At 41.9% G+C, this 23,225-nt stretch overlaps 1 protein-coding gene and 3 non-coding genes across 4 annotated transcripts; 2 read left to right on the forward strand and 2 right to left on the reverse strand.

The window, feature by feature from the left end:
- The first annotated feature begins 10,838 nt into the window (after nt 1-10,838).
- LOC116675624 (uncharacterized) lies at nt 10,839-13,950 on the forward strand. The gene is made up of 2 exons (XM_032507287.1): nt 10,839-12,029; nt 13,938-13,950. The coding sequence occupies exons 1-2, from the start codon at nt 11,058-11,060 to the stop codon at nt 13,941-13,943; spliced, it is 978 nt and encodes a 325-aa protein (XP_032363178.1). The 5' UTR covers nt 10,839-11,057; the 3' UTR covers nt 13,944-13,950.
- A 463-nt stretch (nt 13,951-14,413) lies between these two features.
- On the reverse strand, nt 14,414-14,529 carry LOC116675626 (U5 spliceosomal RNA). The gene has a single exon (XR_004328498.1). It is a non-coding gene; the product is annotated as a U5 spliceosomal RNA (small nuclear RNA).
- A 1,780-nt stretch (nt 14,530-16,309) lies between these two features.
- On the reverse strand, nt 16,310-16,391 carry trnas-uga (transfer RNA serine (anticodon UGA)). Its single transcript has one exon. It is a non-coding gene; the product is annotated as a tRNA-Ser (tRNA).
- Nucleotides 16,392-19,508: 3,117 nt separating this feature from the next.
- Nucleotides 19,509-19,596, forward strand: trnay-gua (transfer RNA tyrosine (anticodon GUA)). The gene is given in 2 exon segments: nt 19,509-19,545; nt 19,561-19,596. It is a non-coding gene; the product is annotated as a tRNA-Tyr (tRNA).
- The last annotated feature ends 3,629 nt before the right edge of the window (nt 19,597-23,225 follow it).

Consider the following 23,225-nt stretch of genomic DNA (forward strand, 5'->3'; position numbering starts at 1 on the left):
AAGAAACCCCTATTTACAAAATGGAGAGAACAACACAGCAATCAGGGAGCTTACAGGCCAGGTGGCATCACTGTTAAAAACTGTCCAGCACGAGAGACAGCGGCGACATAAACAGAGGCAACTTCCTGTGAATGCTCCTAGGAGACCAAAAAGACAGTGTGTAGCATGTCAGCAGGACAACAAAAAACTGCAACCATTGTTTTAAATGTGGCAGTGACACACATTGGGCAAAAGGGTGTAAGTAGGGAGGGACAAAAACTGACGGGAAACTGGCGGAGGTTGTGACTGGGGGACACGCCATAACCTCAATAGCAATGTCCCAAGAAGATAAACACTCAAAGCTGAACCCACCGATAGATGCTATACATTCGCTTGAAAGGAAACGAAAAAGACAAAACTGCCCACCCCCAACATGTTATCTCTTCAATGTCAAATGAAAAGCAAAAGATCAATCCTCTCATTCAGAGAATGCTGGTACAAAATACAAACGAGTAGCACAGCTGGTAGGCCGAAGTGTCTGGTCTGGTGTAAAATGAATAGGTTAAGACGCTAGGTTTGTGGGCCAGGGCACAAGTATCAGTCATGAGTGAGGCATGGAAGTCCCAAAACTTACCTGATGCACAATCCACCCAATCAGTGACTTGTTAGACAGTGAGCAATTCTGGATTTAAGAGCAGCCAACGGCTCAAGATTCCCTTTCAGGGCTGGGTTGAGGTTAGTCTCAATCTGTGTGACCCAAAGGGTCAACATCAGAACTGATGAGGTAATAGTTCCGGTGCTTGTGAGCAGGACGTAGTACAAAGACCAATAAGGGTTCATGCCATTGTTGAAATAATGAGAGAGGAGAAAGCCCAGGTGCAGCACAAGAAAAAGTAACTTTGCTCAGACAGTCACTAAGACTAGGTTCAGGAAAGGCAGAGGCACTATTAAATCTGATCCAGGGAGCTACCAGTGACAATGCTTCTTACCCAGTCAGAACCGGACGCGTGTCCATTGTAGTCCAAGGGGACAAGTCAAGTGTATTAGCTGCCCTGTAACACCGGATCTCAAAGTAACACTGAGATGCTCTTTGAACCTGAAGAGAATCTTTCTTTGGAAGAGGGATTAGAAATCACTTGCCAGCTGGTAAATATTTCCTGCTCCTCACGTAAAGTCAACATCTATGTCAGAAATGCGACACAGCATGACATCTCGATGCCTGGTAAAATTATGATAGGGAGCATACAGAAATAACAAACTGCTATCCGGTATACCCAGAGGAGCACCATGTTAATTCAGTAGTTATTGATAATGCCCCAGTCCAACATAATTATACCATGGAAAAGTCACAGAGAGATAAAAAAAACCAACAGTGGGATCCTCCTGTCAACTTAGACCACTTGACCAGTGAACAACAAATGGTGTTAAACAAATGCTTAGAGAAGAGTCAAGTGCATTTGCGAGGGACAAAGATGAAGTTGGTTTTATTAAAACTTACAAATGGACATTGTGCTCAGCGATAATGCCCCAGTAGCTAAAACATATAATGCCATACCACGACCATTGTATGAGGAGGTAAAAACCCACATACAGGACTTGTTAAAAAAGGGGTTTATACGCAAATCCACTTCCCCATATGCATCTCCAGTGGTTTGCGTGAGGAAACGGGATGGAAGCCTAAGACTATGTATTGATTACAGAGGGCTTAATAAAAAGACAATCCCAGACAGGCACCCTATACCACGCATCCAGGAGATACTTGATGGTCTGGGTGGAAATGCTTGGTTCAGCGTGCTGGACCAAGGCAAAGCTTACCACCAGGGAAACATTAGCGAGGACTCTAGGAAATTCACAGCCTTCACAACCCCATGGGGTCTGTATGAATGGAACCGGATTCCATTTGGCCTAACTAATGCACCGTCAGCCTTCCAACGCAGTATGGAAGAAAGCCTTGAAGGACTCAGAGACAAGATATGTATTCCTTATTTAGACGATGTCTTGGTGTACAGCAAACATTCTCTCAGCATGTTGAAGACATGAGATCAGTCTTAAAACGTCAACAAGCCTGGGGAGTCAAGCTGAGGCCGGATAAATGTGACCTGTTTAAAAATGAGGTGCGTTATCTGGGAAAAGTGATCTCAGCTGATGGCTACAGGATGGACAATAAAGAGGTAGCTGCAGTACAAGCGCTTAAAACAAAACCACCTACTAACATCAGAGAACTCCGGAAACTCCTAGGGTTCCTGGGTTACTATAGGAGCTACGTGCAGGATTTTTCCCGTCATGCAAAATGCCTGTATGACCTGCTCTCATCAGACATAACCCAAAATACTCAGTCTAAGTCCACATGTCGCCCAGCGAGGACAGGACAAGCCCCCCCAAATCAGAAAATAGAGTGGACTGACACACACCAAAAAGCATTGAACTATCTTGTTGATGTCTTGACTAACCCACCTGTAATGGCGTATCCCAGATTTGAGGATCCATATATTTTGCATGTTGACGCTTCAGAGGAGGGACTGGGAGCAGTCCTTTACCAGAGACAGGAAGGCAAACTGAGAGTCATTGGCTATGGCTCACGGACATTGACACCAGCAGAGAAAAATTACAGATTACATTCGGGGAAACTGGAGTTTTTAGCACTCAAGTGGGCAGTTACAGACAGGTTTAGAGACTATTTGTTTTATGCTCCCTCTGTAACTGTATACAGTGACAATAACCCTGTTACTTATGTCCTGAGCACAGCCAAACTAAACGCAACAGGACATCGCTGGGTGTCCGAGCTGGCTGATTTTAACTTGACGTTAAAGTACCGTCCGGGGAAGTGAACACGGACGCAGACTTTCTGTCCCGGGCACATGTGAGTATGGAGGCATTAATGAGTGAATGCACGGAGCAGTGTGGCCCTGAGGTGCTTGGTACAATATTCAATGCAGTCGAAAATCAGAAAGAACATGATGTGGACTGGATCTCAGCAGTGACCTGCAGCCCATATGTGCAAGAAATAGCTGCAGATGCCCAGTCAGACATAAAGATAACACAGCAAGAGCTACTGAAGGCGCAGCTGCAAGACACCGCCATTTCTTATGTAATCCAGCTGAAAAAGTCTGGGGAGAAACCAGACAAGATGAAAGGTAAACGACTGTTCCATGAGTGGAAAAGATTGTATGTCTCTCAAGAGGGTTTGTTAAAACGCAAAACGGCAACATGTAGTCAAATTGTGCTTCCGGAAGTGTACAAAGAGTTGGTTTACAAATATCTCCATTGCGAAATGGGTCACCTGGGGTGGAACGGGTTTTGCACCTGGCTAGACAGAGGTTTTATTGGCCTGGGATGCAGAAGGACATTGAGTTTTTTATTGCAAAGGTGTGTAAATGTAACTATCAAAAGAAACCTGCAGTCCATACCCGAGCTCCCATGTGTCACATACCTGCTACAGCACCATTTGAGATCATCTCTATTGACTATCTTCACCTTGAAAAAAGCAGGGGAGGGTATGAGTATATTTTGGTAATTATTGACAACTTTACCAAGTTTGCTCAAGCATACCCAACCCGTAACAAATCAGGCAAAACAGCAGCAGATAAGATTTTCAACGATTTTGCCCTGAAATATGGATTCCCTGCTAAAATTCATCATGATCAAGGCAGAGAATTTGAGAACCGTTTATTCAGACAACTACAGAAATACACGGGCATTGCAAACTCTAAAACAACTCCTTACCACCCACAAGGGAACCCAGCTGAAAGATTTAATCGTACATTGTTATCTATGCTGCGGACCTTGGATGAGGAGAAAAAGGGAAATTGGAGTGACTATGTGAGCAAAGTTGTACACGCTTACAATTGTACGACCAGTGAAGCAACAGGTTATTCCCCTTTCTATCTGCTGTTTGGTAGAAAGCCACGCTTGCCAATTGATGTAATATTTGGGATAAATGAGGAGGAAGGATGTAACTCCTATGAGGAATATGCAAAAAAATGGCAGCAACAAATGAAAGAAGCATATGACATTGCATCCAAAACTATCAAAAAGACTACAGCAAGAGAAAAACATACTATGATCAAAAGAGACAAAGTGCAATGCTTTCTCCAGGTGACAGAGTCCTTGTTAGAAACATGTCGGAACGAGGAGGGCCTGGGAAATTGCGCTCATATTGGGAAAAGCAAATACATATTGTGGTTTCTCAAAAGGGCAGAGACAGCCCAGTTTATGAAGTCAAGGCTGAAAATGGCACAGGGAATAGCAGAATCCTCCATCGTAACATGTTAATGCCCTGTGATGCATTACCACAGCAGGAACCAGCTAAAAAAACTGGAAAGAATCTGCATATTCAAAAAGCAAAGAGACACAGGGAAAGTAAAACAAAAGATACTTCAGAGGATTTGGAGACTTCAAGTGATGATGAATGCTACTGGGCTAATAGACTGAGACACCATCACCACAAGCCTGGAGAGCAAAATGTTGCACCTCAAAATGCTCCTGAAATAATTCAGCCGGAAGCTGAGGCTGAAACAGAGGAGGTCAGGGTTGAAACTCCTGCCCCCGTGCTAGTGGCCCAGGACACTACAGAAAGGGACATAGGTAGTACCGAAGAGGTGTCACATACAGTTTCAGCTGCAGACTGTCCTGTCAACCAGGAGTCAGAACTTACTGACATGCAACCACGTCGTTCACAGAGAGAGAGACGACCCAGAGAAACACTGACGTATGACTCGTTAGGTCATCCAACGCATCGTGTGGTGGGGCTTTGCACTAACCCACTCTATGTCAATGCACTGGCCCCAGGATATGGACAATACTGTATGCCTTGGCCACCTCTACAGATGTGGGGACCCCAGCTGGGTTATCCTCCACTCATTGCTATAGGCTACTACTAAAGGACTGCTTGTGGGTTGAACATGGACTGTTGTAGAAGAAAAAAAAAAAGGTGAACACTGTAGAATTGCTTGTGAACTGAATACTGACTGCAATTAAGTGTATCATCTGAGAAAGAGTATTAGAAAAAAAAGCTAAGTCCAGTTAATGACTGTGATCCTATATTGTTAATACTTTACTGATTGAATTTCTGATGGTAATATAAAGTGGCTAATATTCCAGAAGCTAAGTATTGGTTTAGGTGTGACATAAGAGTCCAAATTTTTGGTTAAGTAAACATTGGCATTGAAACAGTAAAACTTATGTTATGTTATGTTTTCAGACTATAAAAATTAGAAGTCTTTGGAGAAGATATTGAAGGAACAGAAATGGTTTTGTGTAGAAGAAAACACATGCAATTGCACTATTGTCACAACTATTTGGAGGTAAACTATACTGAAGTTTAAAATGCTTAATGACGTCATTTATGAGTGGAATGTGATTACATCACATGGTGGACAATGGGGAGATATTATAAGGGTCAAACCTGTGGAACGCACTAATATTATTTACTTGTTTCTTACTTTCAAAAGAAAGGTTTTGCCAATACAATGTTTGCAATGTTTTCATTTGCCATGTGACAAAAGAAGTTTATGCTAATGTTAAGGATAACATTTATTTTGCAGGGGAGGAATGTAGCACCTGGAATGAACCTTATCGAAAGTATTTTGTTTGGTTTACAGACAACACATAATTTAGCTGCATTCTGTTAAGTAATGCATTGAAGTATGTAGTTCTATTATAAATTATGCAGTTCTTCATCCTGCCAGTAGGGGGCTAGCTGTGTAGTGGTTTGTGGTTCAACCTTACTGTAATACATGGTAAGAAGAAGACACTTTTGGCAGAGAAGTTGAGGCCGTGTAGTAAAGGAGAGACACGTTTGGTGTGTGTCCGCGGTAGTGAACTCGAACTTGCTGTGTGAACAATCCTACTGTGAAGGAATAAACTGAACTTTTATACACTACTATCAGCGTCTCCGTCTGAGTGGTGTAACAATTTGGAGGCACCGCTGGGATTCCTATCAAGATGAGGATTACTCTGCAGCGAAGAAAAACACGGTAAAACACCGGTGTGTGTGAGCAAGGGACACGAGGTAGCTTAGCTTCCAGAGCTAACAGTTACAGTCTAGCTAGGACGACACCGAGCCGTTTTATTGTTTTTTGTAAAGGAAAAAAGTGTATCGAGTCACTAACACGAACAGCAAGATGTCGGAACACCGTGAAGACTTTCTTTTGGAAATTGAAGAAAAGTTGATTGGATTAACCGTGAAAGAATTACATCGAGTTTGTGAGAACTGTAACATTGCGGGTGAAAACTTACCAGACGTTACAGGTAAAACTCGTCGTGCACTGGTTAAGCACGTCATAAACTTTTGTGAGCGCGTTGAGCTCCTAGAGAAGGAGGACGAAGGTATGTCTGTGCTTTTGCAACTGAACGACCTGCTCGACACACTCCGGGACAACCCGATGAACGTGACCGGCTACGGGTACGCGGGAGCGGCCGACGGCGGTGAAACAGCAGCGGTGTCCATGTATGCGGACGGCGTGGAAACAGCTCACTCACCACAGCCCGCATCGGAACAACCACGAGGAAAAGGCACACCGTTTCCGTCGTTGCTGGAGCAAGGAGTTCTGGGGACAGCGGGGCACAATGCGACTCAACGCGGAGGCAGAGAGTCCATGAGTAACAGCTTCTATGCTCCTTCAAGGGGGTTCAGAAAGGACTTCAAAATAAATGGATATGTAGGTGAGTCAACCTCAAAGGACACTCTTAGCTTTAGTAGCTTGGAACATCAGATTGAAAGTGGGCTAAGGAAATGCTATCCTGAATTTGAAATTGTGGAGGCAGTTATTTGTGCTGTGAGGCCTGGATTGAAACTGAGGAGTTATCTGGAGGGGAAAAAGAACCTTACGCTTGATATCCTTAGACAAATACTCAGAGCTCACTATGCAGAAAAGGATGCAACTGTATTGTACCAACAATTGACAAAAGCTGTACAGGGACCTGGGGAAACACCACTAGATTTTCTGGTCCGAGTGCTGGATCTGCGCCAAAAGGTACTGTTTGCATCTGAGCGTGCCCAGTCTGGCCTGAAATATAACAAAGAGCTAGTCCAAAGCCAGTGTTCACAGTCCATCATGACAGGCTTGTCAAACGACAACATAAGAGCAGAAATGAGAATGTATCTGCGGGATGAGGAAAGTAATGATGAGCTGCTGTTACAAAAGATGCAGGTTGCGCAATATAATGAAAATGAGAGGATCCAAAAGATTAAAGCCACCAACAAAAACGCTCATCGGGCAAATCTGAACACAGTAGAGAGGAGTGAAGATGAAAGTGTCTTTCCAACAACTGTGCTTGCAGCTAAACCTAACAAACCGACTAAAGAAAACCCCTATTTACAAAAATGGAGGAGAACAACACAGCAATCAGGGAGCTTACAGGCCAGGTGGCATCACTGTTAAAAACTGTCCAGCACGAGAGACAAGCGGGCGACATAAACAGAGGCAACTTACCTGTGAATGCTCCTAGGAGACCAAAAAGACAGTGTGTAGCATGTCAGCAGGACAACAAAAACTGCAACCATTGTTTTAAATGTGGCAGTGACACACATTGGGCAAAAGGGTGTAGAGTAGGGAGGGACAAAAACTGACGGGAAACTGGCGGAGGTTGTGACTGGGGGACACGCCATAACCTCAATAGCAATGTCCCAAGAAGATAAACACTCAAAGCTGAACCCACCGATAGATGCTATACATTCGCTTGAAAGGAAACGAAAAAGACAAAAACTGCCCACCCCACAACATGTTATCTCTTCAATGTCAAATGAAAAGCAGAAAGATCAATCCTCTCATTCAGAGAATGCTGGTACAAAATACAAACGAGTAGCACAGCTGGTAGGCCGGAAGTGTCTGGTCTGGTGTAAAATGAATAAGGTTAAGACGCTAGGTTTGTGGGACACAGGGGCACAAGTATCAGTCATGAGTGAGGCATGGAAGTCCCAAAACTTACCTGATGCAACAATCCACCCAATCAGTGACTTGTTAGACAGTGAGCAAATTCTGGATTTAAGAGCAGCCAACGGCTCAAAGATTCCCTTTCAGGGCTGGGTTGAGGTTAGTCTCAATCTGTGTGACCCAAAGGGTCAAACATCAGAAACTGATGAGGTAATAGTTCCGGTGCTTGTGAGCAGGGACGTAGTACAAAGACCAATAATAGGGTTCAATGCCATTGTTGAAATAATGAGAGAGGAGAAAGCCCAGGTGCAGCACAAGGAAAAAGTAACTTTGCTCAGACAGTCACTAAGACTAGGTTCAGGAAAGGCAGAGGCACTATTAAATCTGATCCAGGGAGCTACCAGTGACAATGCTTCTTACCCAGTCAGAACCGGACGCGTGTCCATTGTAGTCCCAAGGGACAAGTCAAGTGTATTAGCTGCCCTGTAACAACGGATCTCAAAGTAAACACTGAGATGCTCTTTGAACCTGAAGAGAATCTTTCTTTGGAAGAGGGATTAGAAATCACTTGCCAGCTGGTAAATATTTCCTGCTCCTCACGTAAAGTCAACATCTATGTCAGAAATGCGACACAGCATGACATCTCGATGCCTGGTAAAATTATGATAGGGAGCATACAGAGAATAACAAACTGCTATCCGGTATACCCAGAGGAGCACCATGTTAATTCAGTAGTTATTGATAATGCCCCAGTCCAACATAATTATACCATGGAAAAGTCACAGAGAGATAAAAAAAACCAACAGTGGGATCCTCCTGTCAACTTAGACCACTTGACCAGTGAACAACAAATGGTTGTTAAACAAATGCTTAGAGAAGAGTCAAGTGCATTTGCGAGGGACAAAGATGAAGTTGGTTTTATTAAAACTTACAAATGGACATTGTGCTCAGCGATAATGCCCCAGTAGCTAAAACATATAATGCCATACCACGACCATTGTATGAGGAGGTAAAAACCCACATACAGGACTTGTTAAAAAAGGGGTTTATACGCAAATCCACTTCCCCATATGCATCTCCAGTGGTTTGCGTGAGGAAACGGGATGGAAGCCTAAGACTATGTATTGATTACAGAGGGCTTAATAAAAAGACAATCCCAGACAGGCACCCTATACCACGCATCCAGGAGATACTTGATGGTCTGGGTGGAAATGCTTGGTTCAGCGTGCTGGACCAAGGCAAAGCTTACCACCAGGGAAACATTAGCGAGGACTCTAGGAAATTCACAGCCTTCACAACCCCATGGGTCTGTATGAATGGAACCGGATTCCATTTGGCCTAACTAATGCACCGTCAGCCTTCCAACGCAGTATGGAAGAAAGCCTTGAAGGACTCAGAGACAAGATATGTATTCCTTATTTAGACGATGTCTTGGTGTACAGCAAAACATTCTCTCAGCATGTTGAAGACATGAGATCAGTCTTAAAACGTCAACAAGCCTGGGGAGTCAAGCTGAGGCCGGATAAATGTGACCTGTTTAAAAATGAGGTGCGTTATCTGGGAAAAGTGATCTCAGCTGATGGCTACAGGATGGACAATAAAGAGGTAGCTGCAGTACAAGCGCTTAAAACAAAACCACCTACTAACATCAGAGAACTCCGGAAACTCCTAGGGTTCCTGGGTTACTATAGGAGCTACGTGCAGGATTTTTCCCGTCATGCAAAATGCCTGTATGACCTGCTCTCATCAGACATAACCCAAAATACTCAGTCTAAGTCCACATGTCGCCCAGCGAGGACAGGACAAGCCCCCCCAAATCAGAAAATAGAGTGGACTGACACACACCAAAAGCATTGAACTATCTTGTTGATGTCTTGACTAACCCACCTGTAATGGCGTATCCCAGATTTGAGGATCCATATATTTTGCATGTTGACGCTTCAGAGGAGGGACTGGGAGCAGTCCTTTACCAGAGACAGGAAGGCAAACTGAGAGTCATTGGCTATGGCTCACGGACATTGACACCAGCAGAGAAAAATTACAGATTACATTCGGGGAACTGGAGTTTTTAGCACTCAAGTGGGCAGTTACAGACAGGTTTAGAGACTATTTGTTTTATGCTCCCTCTGTAACTGTATACAGTGACAATAACCCTGTTACTTATGTCCTGAGCACAGCCAAACTAAACGCAACAGGACATCGCTGGGTGTCCGAGCTGGCTGATTTTAACTTGACGTTAAAGTACCGTCCGGGAAAGTGAACACGGACGCAGACTTTCTGTCCCGGGCACATGTGAGTATGGAGGCATTAATGAGTGAATGCACGGAGCAGTGTGGCCCTGAGGTGCTTGGTACAATATTCAATGCAGTCGAAAATCAGAAAGAACATGATGTGGACTGGATCTCAGCAGTGACCTGCAGCCCATATGTGCAAGAAATAGCTGCAGATGCCCAGTCAGACATAAAGATAACACAGCAAGAGCTACTGAAGGCGCAGCTGCAAGACACCGCCATTTCTTATGTAATCCAGCTGAAAAAGTCTGGGGAGAAACCAGACAAGATGAAAGGTAAACGACTGTTCCATGAGTGGAAAAGATTGTATGTCTCTCAAGAGGGTTTGTTAAAACGCAAAACGGCAACATGTAGTCAAATTGTGCTTCCGGAAGTGTACAAAGAGTTGGTTTACAAATATCTCCATTGCGAAATGGGTCACCTGGGGGTGGAACGGGTTTTGCACCTGGCTAGACAGAGGTTTTATTGGCCTGGGATGCAGAAGGACATTGAGTTTTTTATTGCAAAGGTGTGTAAATGTAACTATCAAAAGAAACCTGCAGTCCATACCCGAGCTCCCATGTGTCACATACCTGCTACAGCACCATTTGAGATCATCTCTATTGACTATCTTCACCTTGAAAAAAGCAGGGGAGGGTATGAGTATATTTTGGTAATTATTGACAACTTTACCAAGTTTGCTCAAGCATACCCAACCCGTAACAAATCAGGCAAAACAGCAGCAGATAAGATTTTCAACGATTTTGCCCTGAAATATGGATTCCCTGCTAAAATTCATCATGATCAAGGCAGAGAATTTGAGAACCGTTTATTCAGACAACTACAGAAATACACGGGCATTGCAAACTCTAAAACAACTCCTTACCACCCACAAGGGAACCCAGCTGAAAGATTTAATCGTACATTGTTATCTATGCTGCGGACCTTGGATGAGGAGAAAAAGGGAAATTGGAGTGACTATGTGAGCAAAGTTGTACACGCTTACAATTGTACGACCAGTGAAGCAACAGGTTATTCCCCTTTCTATCTGCTGTTTGGTAGAAAGCCACGCTTGCCAATTGATGTAATATTTGGGATAAATGAGGAGGAAGGATGTAACTCCTATGAGGAATATGCAAAAAAATGGCAGCAACAAATGAAAGAAGCATATGACATTGCATCCAAAACTATCAAAAAGACTACAGCAAGAGGAAAAACATACTATGATCAAAAGAGACAAAGTGCAATGCTTTCTCCAGGTGACAGAGTCCTTGTTAGAAACATGTCGGAACGAGGAGGGCCTGGGAAATTGCGCTCATATTGGGAAAAGCAAATACATATTGTGGTTTCTCAAAAGGGCAGAGACAGCCCAGTTTATGAAGTCAAGGCTGAAAATGGCACAGGGAATAGCAGAATCCTCCATCGTAACATGTTAATGCCCTGTGATGCATTACCACAGCAGGAACCAGCTAAAAAAACTGGAAAGAATCTGCATATTCAAAAAGCAAAGAGACACAGGGAAAGTAAAACAAAAGATACTTCAGAGGATTTGGAGACTTCAAGTGATGATGAATGCTACTGGGCTAATAGACTGAGACACCATCACCACAAGCCTGGAGAGCAAAATGTTGCACCTCAAAATGCTCCTGAAATAATTCAGCCGGAAGCTGAGGCTGAAACAGAGGAGGTCAGGGTTGAAACTCCTGCCCCCGTGCTAGTGGCCCAGGACACTACAGAAAGGGACATAGGTAGTACCGAAGAGGTGTCACATACAGTTTCAGCTGCAGACTGTCCTGTCAACCAGGAGTCAGAACTTACTGACATGCAACCACGTCGTTCACAGAGAGAGAGACGACCCAGAGAAACACTGACGTATGACTCGTTAGGTCATCCAACGCATCGTGTGGTGGGGCTTTGCACTAACCCACTCTATGTCAATGCACTGGCCCCAGGATATGGACAATACTGTATGCCTTGGCCACCTCTACAGATGTGGGGACCCCAGCTGGGTTATCCTCCACTCATTGCTATAGGCTACTACTAAAGGACTGCTTGTGGGTTGAACATGGACTGTTGTAGAAGAAAAAAAAAAAAGGTGAACACTGTAGAATTGCTTGTGAACTGAATACTGACTGCAATTAAGTGTATCATCTGAGAAAGAGTATTAGAAAAAAAAGCTAAGTCCAGTTAATGACTGTGATCCTATATTGTTAATACTTTACTGATTGAATTTCTGATGGTAATATAAAGTGGCTAATATTCCAGAAGCTAAGTATTGGTTTAGGTGTGACATAAGAGTCCAAATTTTTGGTTAAGTAAACATTGGCATTGAAACAGTAAAACTTATGTTATGTTATGTTTTCAGACTATAAAAATTAGAAGTCTTTGGAGAAGATATTGAAGGAACAGAAATGGTTTTGTGTAGAAGAAAACACATGCAATTGCACTATTGTCACAACTATTTGGAGGTAAACTATACTGAAGTTTAAAATGCTTAATGACGTCATTTATGAGTGGAATGTGATTACATCACATGGTGGACAATGGGGAGATATTATAAGGGTCAAACCTGTGGAACGCACTAATATTATTTACTTGTTTCTTACTTTCAAAAGAAAGGTTTTGCCAATACAATGTTTGCAATGTTTTCATTTGCCATGTGACAAAAGAAGTTTATGCTAATGTTAAGGATAACATTTATTTTGCAGGGGAGGAATGTAGCACCTGGAATGAACCTTATCGAAAGTATTTTGTTTGGTTTACAGACAACACATAATTTAGCTGCATTCTGTTAAGTAATGCATTGAAGTATGTAGTTCTATTATAAATTATGCAGTTCTTCATCCTGCCAGTAGGGGGCTAGCTGTGTAGTGGTTTGTGGTTCAACCTTACTGTAATACATGGTAAGAAGAAGACACTTTTGGCAGAGAAGTTGAGGCCGTGTAGTAAAGGAGAGACACGTTTGGTGTGTGTCCGCGGTAGTGAACTCGAACTCGCTGTGTGAACAATCCTACTGTGAAGGAATAAACTGAACTTTTATACACTACTATCAGCGTCTCCGTCTGAGTGGTGTAACACTAGCCTACTGTATATACCACCGCATTACAATTTTGTGTAGTTATATTGTTTTTACAATTATCTTTGTTTAATATCTGTGACTCATTAAGATCTAAGTAACTGGTCATTGTGTTTTATCCCAGTTTCACCCTTTGTTACTCAAATAAACGTGTTACAATGATCCCGGTTGCCAGTGCTTGATAGTGGAAGGTGTTTAGCTGCTGGTCAGATTGCACAGCGTTACGTGCGTGCAGGACAATACATATTTCATGGGAATTTTAGAATAACAGAGGTGAAGAGATTACCTGGAAAATACCAGAAGCATTTCCAGGTAATCTCTGCACCTCTGTTATTGTAATATTACCATGTAATAAAAATTGAAACAGGCAGTTTTGCATTTTCCACCACTGCCTTCTAAAGCTCTAGCCAGGCGCCATTCCTCGCCTAAAACAATATAGCCAACAATATGGCTAACTAGTCAAGGAACAGCAAGAGACTTGGTATTTAAGAATACTAACTGACTATGTGACAGATGTGTAATCTGTCATGTCCTGCCTTCTGAAGCTCTAGCCAGGCGCTATTCCTCGCCTAAAACAATATGAGTCATTCCAGTGAGTGAAGAGGAAACTCACATCTACAAAGATAAACGTGATAGATGTGACTCCCTGATGGTCTAGTGGCTAGGATTCAGTGGTCTCACGGCTGCGGCTTGGGTTCAATTCCCGGTCAGGGAATGGTCAGGACTTAACAGATTCAGGTGTAACATTTGAAAGACTAAGTTCCTGGACTAGGTTTTTGGTTGATTTGTCAAATTCTTCCTCATTAGTTTATCGCTAGAACCCCAACACTTTTAAAGAGTACCGTTTCCTTTAAAGCAGACCCCCGACAGCGGATGTATCCTTTTGTCATCATTAATGGGTCATAAACACTTCATCTGCCTCTATCTCAATAACAATTATTTTCATTTTTTCAAACAGTAACTTGTAATGGTAAATTACATTTAACCGATGATTTTCACATCAATTATTATCTTTTCTTCTAAATATGTTTTCTTCTAAATCCGGTTTTAGCATTCTAAGTTTACCTGTACTCAAAGAACCATTTTCAAGAAATAATTTGGACCTCTACAGGAAATAAAAGATGGCTCGTTCCGGGTCTAAAATCCCTTTTCTGGGTGGGATAAAAACAGAGCTGATGAGTAAAAGCAAAGGTAAGCAAAAGCTAGTACAAAGGGCTCGGCCAAACAGCAAAGCCCACCAAAAATAGTTTCAACTCATCAGCGTTCTCCTCCAAGGAAGTCTTTAGTAAAAGGCAAAAGTCTTGTGTATTATGAAGAGAAACCAGAGTGAGTACAGCCGTCTGATCGAGAGCAGCAGAAAACCCTAGTGGACCCAGTCCAAACCATCGTGGTAAGCCTCACTGGGTGTCCAAACTAAAATGATAAGAGGCAACTTTGTAGACTCCTTACTGATGTTTATATCTGTACTCACAATGCCCTTTTTTAAAACACCAGCCAATCACAAGTGTTACATGTGAATAATCAATGTGTGAGTAATCAGGAAGCTCACATAAAAGATAGCTGCAAGATCTACCAAATGTTTAATTTTGCAACCCGTAAGCTGTTGGAACCTTGGTCCTTCCCATGAAATGTGAATCAGAGATTTTCCATTAGCCAGAGCACCAGAGCAGAGTGGCGCAGCGAAAGCGTACTAGGCCCGTAAGTCAGAGGTCGATGGATTGAAACCATCCTCTGCTAATTGGTAGTTGTGTCAGCATTAAGTCTGTAACAAGACTGTTGATGTTTAACAAAGCATGTGTCTGAAAGGTACACCTTCAATGGCATGTCAAGTTTATTTAACCCATAAAAATGGAAATGACAGTAACACACTAACAATAACACACATAAAAGCTGGAGCAACTGAAACAAAAAAAATACCATACAACATTACTATACAAAAATATGGTACAATAAAAACTGTAAAATATGTACATGTAATGTTAATGTTGTATATGGCTTCAAAACCTGTTAATGCAACTGCGGTGGCTGGAAATCAAACCTGGGAAAAATGCTTGCACTGCTACGATATAAATCATAGTCGAAAAGTAACACACCTGTTGCCTTTCTGCTGTATTGAAACGTTTCCAGCAGAAAGCACCATTTTAAGGACTTGGTCACAGCAACAAGCTTGATCATTGACATACAGTTGCATGCAACATATCACTAGAGTGTTGGGTGGGGCCTTATGTATTTGCTTGTATTACATCAAGTGACCTGCATACCAATGACCGTAAAGATTAATATTTACATGGTTCCATTGCTGTCTTTTTTTTTTTTTTTTTCTTTTTTCTCTTTGGTAGGTATGTATATGTGTGTATGTGTACGCATATGCTCGTATATAGGTATGTAACTTTAAGAGCTGGATTGTTCTCTTGTTCTTGTCTTGTATTGTATTTGTTTGTTTGTCAAAACGTTGAAAACCAATAAATATAATTATTAAAAAAAAATACATATATATTTACATGGTTTGCAGAACTGCACCTTCTAATAGAGGTACGGCCACTTGGGTTATCTTTGGGCTGCTCTATGGTCTTCTGCAGAAGGATCGATCTTTATGCCACAAGCATTTTGCTTTATGTGAGCTTTGCTAACTGTGAACTCACAAATGCAGATGCGAACTCTCCAGCTGAAGAGGAGGTGATGCCCAGAAGCTGAAGAGACAGGCTTAATTGCAGGGGGTGGAACATGTCTATGTCTGGGGATCCTCATGGAGGCAGCTTGATTGATTGTTATGCTCCCTTATTCTAATGGATTAAATAACCGGGTTGGGAGAGTAACCTTTCTGGTTACTTCTTGACAAATAAAGCAAATAACGTCACTCAAAGAAAGTTACTGGCTGGGAATCATAGCCATTTCAACTGCTTGGAAGGCAGCTAAGCTCACCACTATACCACCATCGCTGGACAATACAATGGCCACTGCAAATCTTGCAACACATCTGGTTATTGAGACTGAAAATAAATGTTCAGAGATGCATTGGTGGCTTCCAGTACCTATGAGATATTACAAGATTGTCCATGAAGGCACATCTGCCATAATGGGATGTGTGACCACAATTGAATTACGGCTTTCATTAATGGCAGGATTTGAACCTGCGAGGGGAGACCCCAATGGATTTCAAGTCCATCACCTTAACCACTCGGCCACGACAACCTGAAAAACAGTGCAATACTGATTTGCACTAATATTGATAACCTATTCAAGGCAAGGCAGCTTTATTAGTATAGCACCTTTCAACAACAGGGCAATTCAAAGTGCTTTGCAAAAAAAGAGTTAAAAAATAAAAATAGATGAAACACAAGAATAAAAGTTACAGTGCAGTATATGAAAATAAACATTGAAGAAATGAACATCTAACTTCCTTTGACACTCTGAGCTCCTCTCTCCTTTATCTTTCCATTTGTGTGATTCCCTTACAGCTGTGGCCTGACTCTGACTCACGAAAAAAACACGAGTAAAATTAAAAAACACTGCATAAACTTTGCTCCCGTGTTTATTTAAATATGGGTACACTTTACATGTAGGCGTATACTTTACTGCAAATTAAACTGAGATGTGAGGGTTTCAATCTCCTCCTCTGAAAGTGCTGCTTCTTAGCCGGATTACGTCTGGCCATGTCGTAAATAGTAGGGGCAAGGACTCAAAACTGAGAATATATTGGGGCGTGATATTTTAATTGTTGTGATTGTTGTGTGCCTTTACTATCACACATGTGGCTATTATGAAAGAAACTGCCTAGCAAACCCTCACAAGACTTTCGAAGGTTTCATGGTGTAATGGTTAGCACTCTGGACTCTGAATCCAGCGATCTGAGTTCAAATCTCGGTGGAACCTGGTTTTTAAGCCACAGCACAGGTGAAAAAGATCAACCTTTTAACTTTCCACATCTAGTTTAAAGTAATCTTACAGGTTTAATATCCTTGGCCATTTAGACTGTACACAGTATGTTGGTGGGGGCATGTTGAGGAGTCACCTGGTTGTTAATGTAATCAGACGGAGCTCCAAATTTGACAGTATTGACTGGAAGTGATAGGCTTTGAGTTACATGGGGGATACACACTTTGCATTCAGTCTCGTAATCACCATAAAAATTAGGTATCACTGAAATTTGAACTTGTGTTGCTGCAGTCAGAGTATACAGTGTTCATCCTGAATGGGCCAGGATAGTGCATCAGAATTGCTTGTTGAATGGTCTATTAGCTTTGGAACCCCCCTTTCCCCACAGCTTTCAATTGTCAGATATGGGTGGGGGAGTGGGCACTGTGTCCAACCCTTTCTGTGTAAAAAAAAACACTAAAGAAGTCTCTTGGATTAAAGACAAAACCTCTGCGGAGAACCTTTTACCAAATCCAGGTGCCCTTGGCATAGTTCTGATCTTTTGGGGTAATAGCATGGATCAGGAACCAACACATCTGGACTCAATGTGGGCAATGTACGACAATATTTGACACATTTAGACCATGAAGACAGTTATTAGTTTATTTCCCATTTGGCAGGTGTAATTGTGGACACAGTTGGACATTTTGAAGATAATTGCACAATATTGACCCAATTGTCAGTCTATTTCCCATCTGGCTGGGACATTTCTGGATTCAGGTGGACATTGTTGACAGAAACATTGGTAGATCTTGATTCCCACCATAGGATTTGGCCTGTATTGCACATTGCTTTCACATCCCGTGCAATGTATTGCCATTGTCAAACACATTGCCACCCTGGTGACTTTCTTCCATGTCTCCATGAACGCCCAAATATTTGGACTGACAGTTGAGAAACCTTCCCTTGTTAACTATGACATGGATGACTGAGAAACTATATCATGACATGTTTAATTTACTAAATCATAATCTTTTAAACAGGTCTTATTGAAAACTTGTTGAATCAGTGAGGATGGCTGAGCGGTCTAAGGCGCTGCGTTCAGGTCGCAGCCTCCTCTGGAGGCGTGGGTTCAAATCCCACTTCTGACAACAATTGCTTTCATTTGGAACTAATGTCCGAGAGTTGATATTGGGAATAAAGAATTTAGCAGTTCTTTGTATTTAAGAGGACATGAATGTGCGCGAGAAACGCGATTGCAAGTACAGCGTTTTGTGAGTATCTTTAAACCGATGGATATGATTAAAACCTGTATACAGCCCAACCACTTACCAATCACGTCACTGGAAAGACAGCATGACTTGAGGGTAGTGGATGTCGATTTGTCAAAATAAACTGCCAGAACATGATTTTCCTCAAGAACATTACTTTTCACGGTGCTGTCAACAATTACAGCAGTTACATTATGATTTATCTCACCATAGAAATCAGGTTGAGGGTCATAATTTCTTGTTGCATCACCCTTTCTGATTGTCTACCATTGTGTCACCAGCAAAGGAGATTAGCAGAGGATGGTTTTGATCCATCGACCTCTGGGGTAAGAGCCCAGCACGCTTCCGCTGAGCCACGCTGCCACTTTGAAAATCACCCAAGACAGTACTTGAACCTACACTCCCTGGCTTAGGAGGCCAGTACCTTATCCATTAGGCCACTGGGGCTTTACAATAACCAATTACACCAGTTCAGGAGAAATACATGTACAGTTCTGGAGATGTGATGAAACAGTAACCTTGACCTTTGACTTCCAAAATCGAAATCAGTTCATCCGCGACTCCAAGTGGTTATGTATACCAAAAAAAAAGTGATTCCCTCTAGAGGTTCAGAGATATTGCATTCACAAGAATCGGATGCACAGACATGAAGACGCAGTCACCTTGACATTGACAACATACACAACCCAAAGTTTTACAAAACAAAAGATAACTTTCACCGAATCCCTCAGTTAAATCACAGTCAATATTTGTCTCACAAACCGTCTCAATGTCCAATTTAAATCATTTATCCAACAGAATTGAAACTTTAACTTACCCCGCTGTTTGAAATTGCTTCCTTGTCGTTTGGATTTCAGAGTGGAATCAGGGGAGCTTTCTGACCCTCTCTCTCTCACAGATGTTTGGCGAGGTTTAGAGGCAGGTGATCATCAGATCCCTGGATGCACGCCCTCATCAGTCACCGGTGGAGTCCCTTTCTGATTCCTCCTTGAAATCCTGTTTGTGACGCCAAACTGTAGTAGAAGTTTCTTGTTACAGCAAGGGAGGAATTTGGCTGGAATTAAGACTCTGTATATAGAATAAAGACTGAAGGCTGCAAACTGAATCAAAGTTTAGTCTCCGGTGAAAGTTTAATTGTTTTCTGTAGAGAAAAATCAAGAAATGCTTAGGTATTCGTTATCTCCCTTCGATAGCTCAGTTGGTAGAGCGGAGGACTGTAGAGGCATAAAATTGAAATCCTTAGGTCGCTGGTTCAAATCCGGCTCGAAGGAGCATTTTTTTCCAGATTTATGTTGCGGATCAATAAAGAATTTCTGATTCGGATGTAGAGATGGACGGATGACCCAAAAGCATATTGCTTCTTGCCAAGACATAACAAGAATAAAAAAGAGGTGGGGGACATAGAGTTAAGCCCTGACAGAATAGAGAACTACAGACAAAAGATGTGAAATAGTGCAATCAGAGAGAGTAAGTGTGACCAGAAGAATTGGAAAAAAACTAGAACTATAAAAGACAAACCTTTCTTCAAGAAATCTTTATTGTGTTGACATGGGCCCTCATTTATGAAATGTGCTAAAACAGGTGTAGGACGGGCGTACGCCGATTCCCACCCAAAGTTCAGCATTTATCAATTTGAACGTGAGCGTAGGCTGCAAAAATTCTCACGTCTGGTCTGACCTTGTGTACTTAAGTTTACGCAGACACCGTCATCACATTTAAGAGTAAACATAATACAATATAAAACTAGAGGAAGGCGGTGCAGTACAGCTCAATCCAGCAGGGGAGAGTTCTAGCCCAACCAGGCTCCTCTCTTTACCCGGTCTTTCTTAATTACACTGTGATAGTTTTAGACTGCCGGGGGACTTCCTTTGACACACTGAGCTCCTCTCTCCTTTATCTTTCCATTTGTGTGCATCCATGTCCCAGAATTGCTTCAGTCTGTGTTACCACGTTTGCACTGAACGTTGTATTGTCCAGCAGAAAGGCAACAGATGTGTTACTTTTCGACTATGATTTATACCATAGCAGTGCAATCATTTTTCCCAGGTTTGATTTCCAGCCATCGCAGTTGCATTTACAGGTTTTGAAGCCATATACAACATTAACATTACATGTTTTACCCAGGTTTCTTCTTTTCAGTGATATTTCAATTTCCTTGCGGGAGTCATCCCAAAAGGATTAATAAAGATAAGTCTATGTCTATCTCTAAAAATATATACAAATCTGAAAATCTTCAGGAGATGTAGCTCAGTGGTAGAGCTCATGCTTTACATGTATGAGGACCTGGCATCTCCAGCAGGTATTATGGTAGAGTCTTTAAAAGAGCTGCAACAGATATGGTTGATTACCTGTTGTAATCTGACTGGTAGGATTATAGAATGTAGTGGTAGACTAGATAGCAATTAGCAGAGGATGGTTTTGATCCATCGACCTCTGGGTTATGGGCCCAGCACGCTTCCGCTGCGCCACTCTGCTCTGCTTAACATATCCTGGGACTGGAATATCTTCAATTCACATTTTGAAGGAAGGACCAAGGTTCAAACAGTTTACAGGTTGTAAAGTTAAACATTTAGTAGACCTTGCAACTATCTTTTATGTGAGCTTCCTGATTAATCACACAATGATTATTCACATGTAACACTTGTGATTGGCTGTTGTTTAAAAATAGGGCATTGTGAGTACAGATTTAAACATCAGTAAGGAGTCTACCAAGTTGCCTCTTATCATTTTAGTTTGGACACCCAGTGAGGCTTACCACGATGGTTTGGACTGGTAATTTCTTGTTGCATCACCCTTTCTGATTGTCAGATGGGAAATAGACTGACAATTGGGTCAATATTGTGCAATTATCTTCAAAATGTCCAACTGTGTCCACAATTACACCTGCCAGATGGGAAATAAACTGATAACTGTCTTCATGGTCTAAATGTGACAAATATTGTCGTACAATGCCCACATTGAGTCCAGATGTGTTGGTTCCTGATCCATGCTAAACCCCAAAAGATCAGAACTATGCCAAGGGCACCTGGATTTGGTAAAAGGTTCTCCGCAGAGGTTTTGTCTTTAATCCAAGAGACTTCTTTAGTGTTTTTTTTTACACAGAAAAGGTTGGACACAGTGCCCACTCCCCCACCCATATCTGACAATTGAAAGCTGTGGGGAAGGGGGGTTCCAAAGCTAATAGACCATTCAACAAGCAGTTCTGATGCACTATACTGGCCCATTCAGGATGAGCACTGTTTACTCTGACTGCAGCAACTCAAGTTCAAATTTCAGTGATACCTAATTTTTATAGTGATTACGAGACTGAATGCAAAGTGTGTATCCCCCATGTAACTCAAAGCCTATCACTTCCAGTCAATACTGTCAAATTTGGAGCTCCTTCCGATTACATTAACGACCAGGTGACTCCTCAACATGACCCCACCAACGTATTGTTTACAGTCTAAATTACCAAGGACAATAACCCTGTTAGCTTACTTTAACTAGATGTGAAAAGTTGATCTTTTTCACCGGTGCTGTGGCTTAAAAACCAGGTTCTACTGAGATTTGAACTCAGATTGCTGGATCAGAGTCCAGAGTGCTAACCATTACACCACGGAGCCTTTACACTTCCTAAAAGGTTTTTTATGCAGTTTATTTCATAATATCCACATGTGTGACATTAAAGGCACACAAAAATAACAACAAAGATGAAAAAGCAACAATCACTGGCCAACTTAGGTCTATTTCCAGTCTGTTGATGTCTAACAAAGTGTCTGTTGCTGCAAGTGTCTGACGTGAAATGTCTCCACCTGCTGTAGAGTAAACTTAATGACATGTTAAGTTTATTTCGTCCATAAAAATGGAAACTACAGTGCTCATACCCGCCGTAACACCCATAAAAACCAGAGTATAATACAACAAATATACTACAGTGCAAGTACATAAATACGGTAAAATAGAAACTGTAAAAAATGTACATTTAAAGTGCTTGTTTTGCTGTCTGATAGTCTGAGGTATAAAAGACAGAGCTGACCGCTTAGTTTGTGTAACAAGAGGTCTTAGTCTACCACTACGTTCTATAACCTTACCAGTCAGATTACCACAGGAGGTAATATCTGTTGCAGCTCTTTTAAAGACTCTACCATAATACCTGCTGGAGATGCCAGGTCCTCATACATGTAAAGCATGAGCTCTACCACTGAGCTACATCCCCTGAAGATTTTCAGATTTTTTTTACTTTTTTCGAGATAGACATAGACTTATCTTTATTAATCCTTTTGGGATGACTCCCGCAAGGAAATTGAAATATCACTGAATAAAAGAAGAAACCTGGGTAAAACATGTAATGTTAATGTTGTATATGGCTTCTAAACCTGTAAATGCAACTGTGGTGGCTGGAAATCAAACCTGGGCAAAATGATTGCACTGCTATGGTATAAATCATAGTCAAAAAGTAACACACCTGTTGCCTTTCTGCTGGACAATACAACGTTCACTGCAAATCTTGTAACTCAGACTGAAAATAAATGTTAAGAGATACATTCATGGAGACGTGTGGCTTCCTGTACCTATGAGATAACACAATATTGTTAATGAAGGCACATCTGTGTTTTTTTATACTGTGATGAGTCATTGGTTTGCTAGCACCCTTAAAGAATGCCTTTCGTTGTCTCAATCTCAGAAATAACCACAGAATCACAACTTCCATTCATGTGCATGTGCCAGTATTCAACCACCTGAAAGTCACTGTATTTTCAGCATCAGTTGGGTTGGTTTGTTTTTAAAACTCCTGCCCCGTGTGAGGGTTGAACTCACGACCTTCAGATTATGAGACTGACGCACTGCCTACTGTGCCAACCAGGCTATGAAAACACTTTCGATGGTTGGGAAAATTTCGTAAAAACTAACAATTTGG

The sequence above is a fragment of the Etheostoma spectabile genome, unplaced genomic scaffold (genome assembly GCF_008692095.1).
Source record: "Etheostoma spectabile isolate EspeVRDwgs_2016 unplaced genomic scaffold, UIUC_Espe_1.0 scaffold00002084, whole genome shotgun sequence".
In the NCBI taxonomy this organism is placed as follows: domain Eukaryota; kingdom Metazoa; phylum Chordata; class Actinopteri; order Perciformes; family Percidae; genus Etheostoma; species Etheostoma spectabile.

Bases quoted from the DNA above. Each gene is read 5' to 3' on its own strand.
- LOC116675624 (XM_032507287.1), top strand. From the start codon at position 11,058: ATGCTGCGGACCTTGGATGAGGAGAAAAAGGGAAATTGGAGTGACTAT.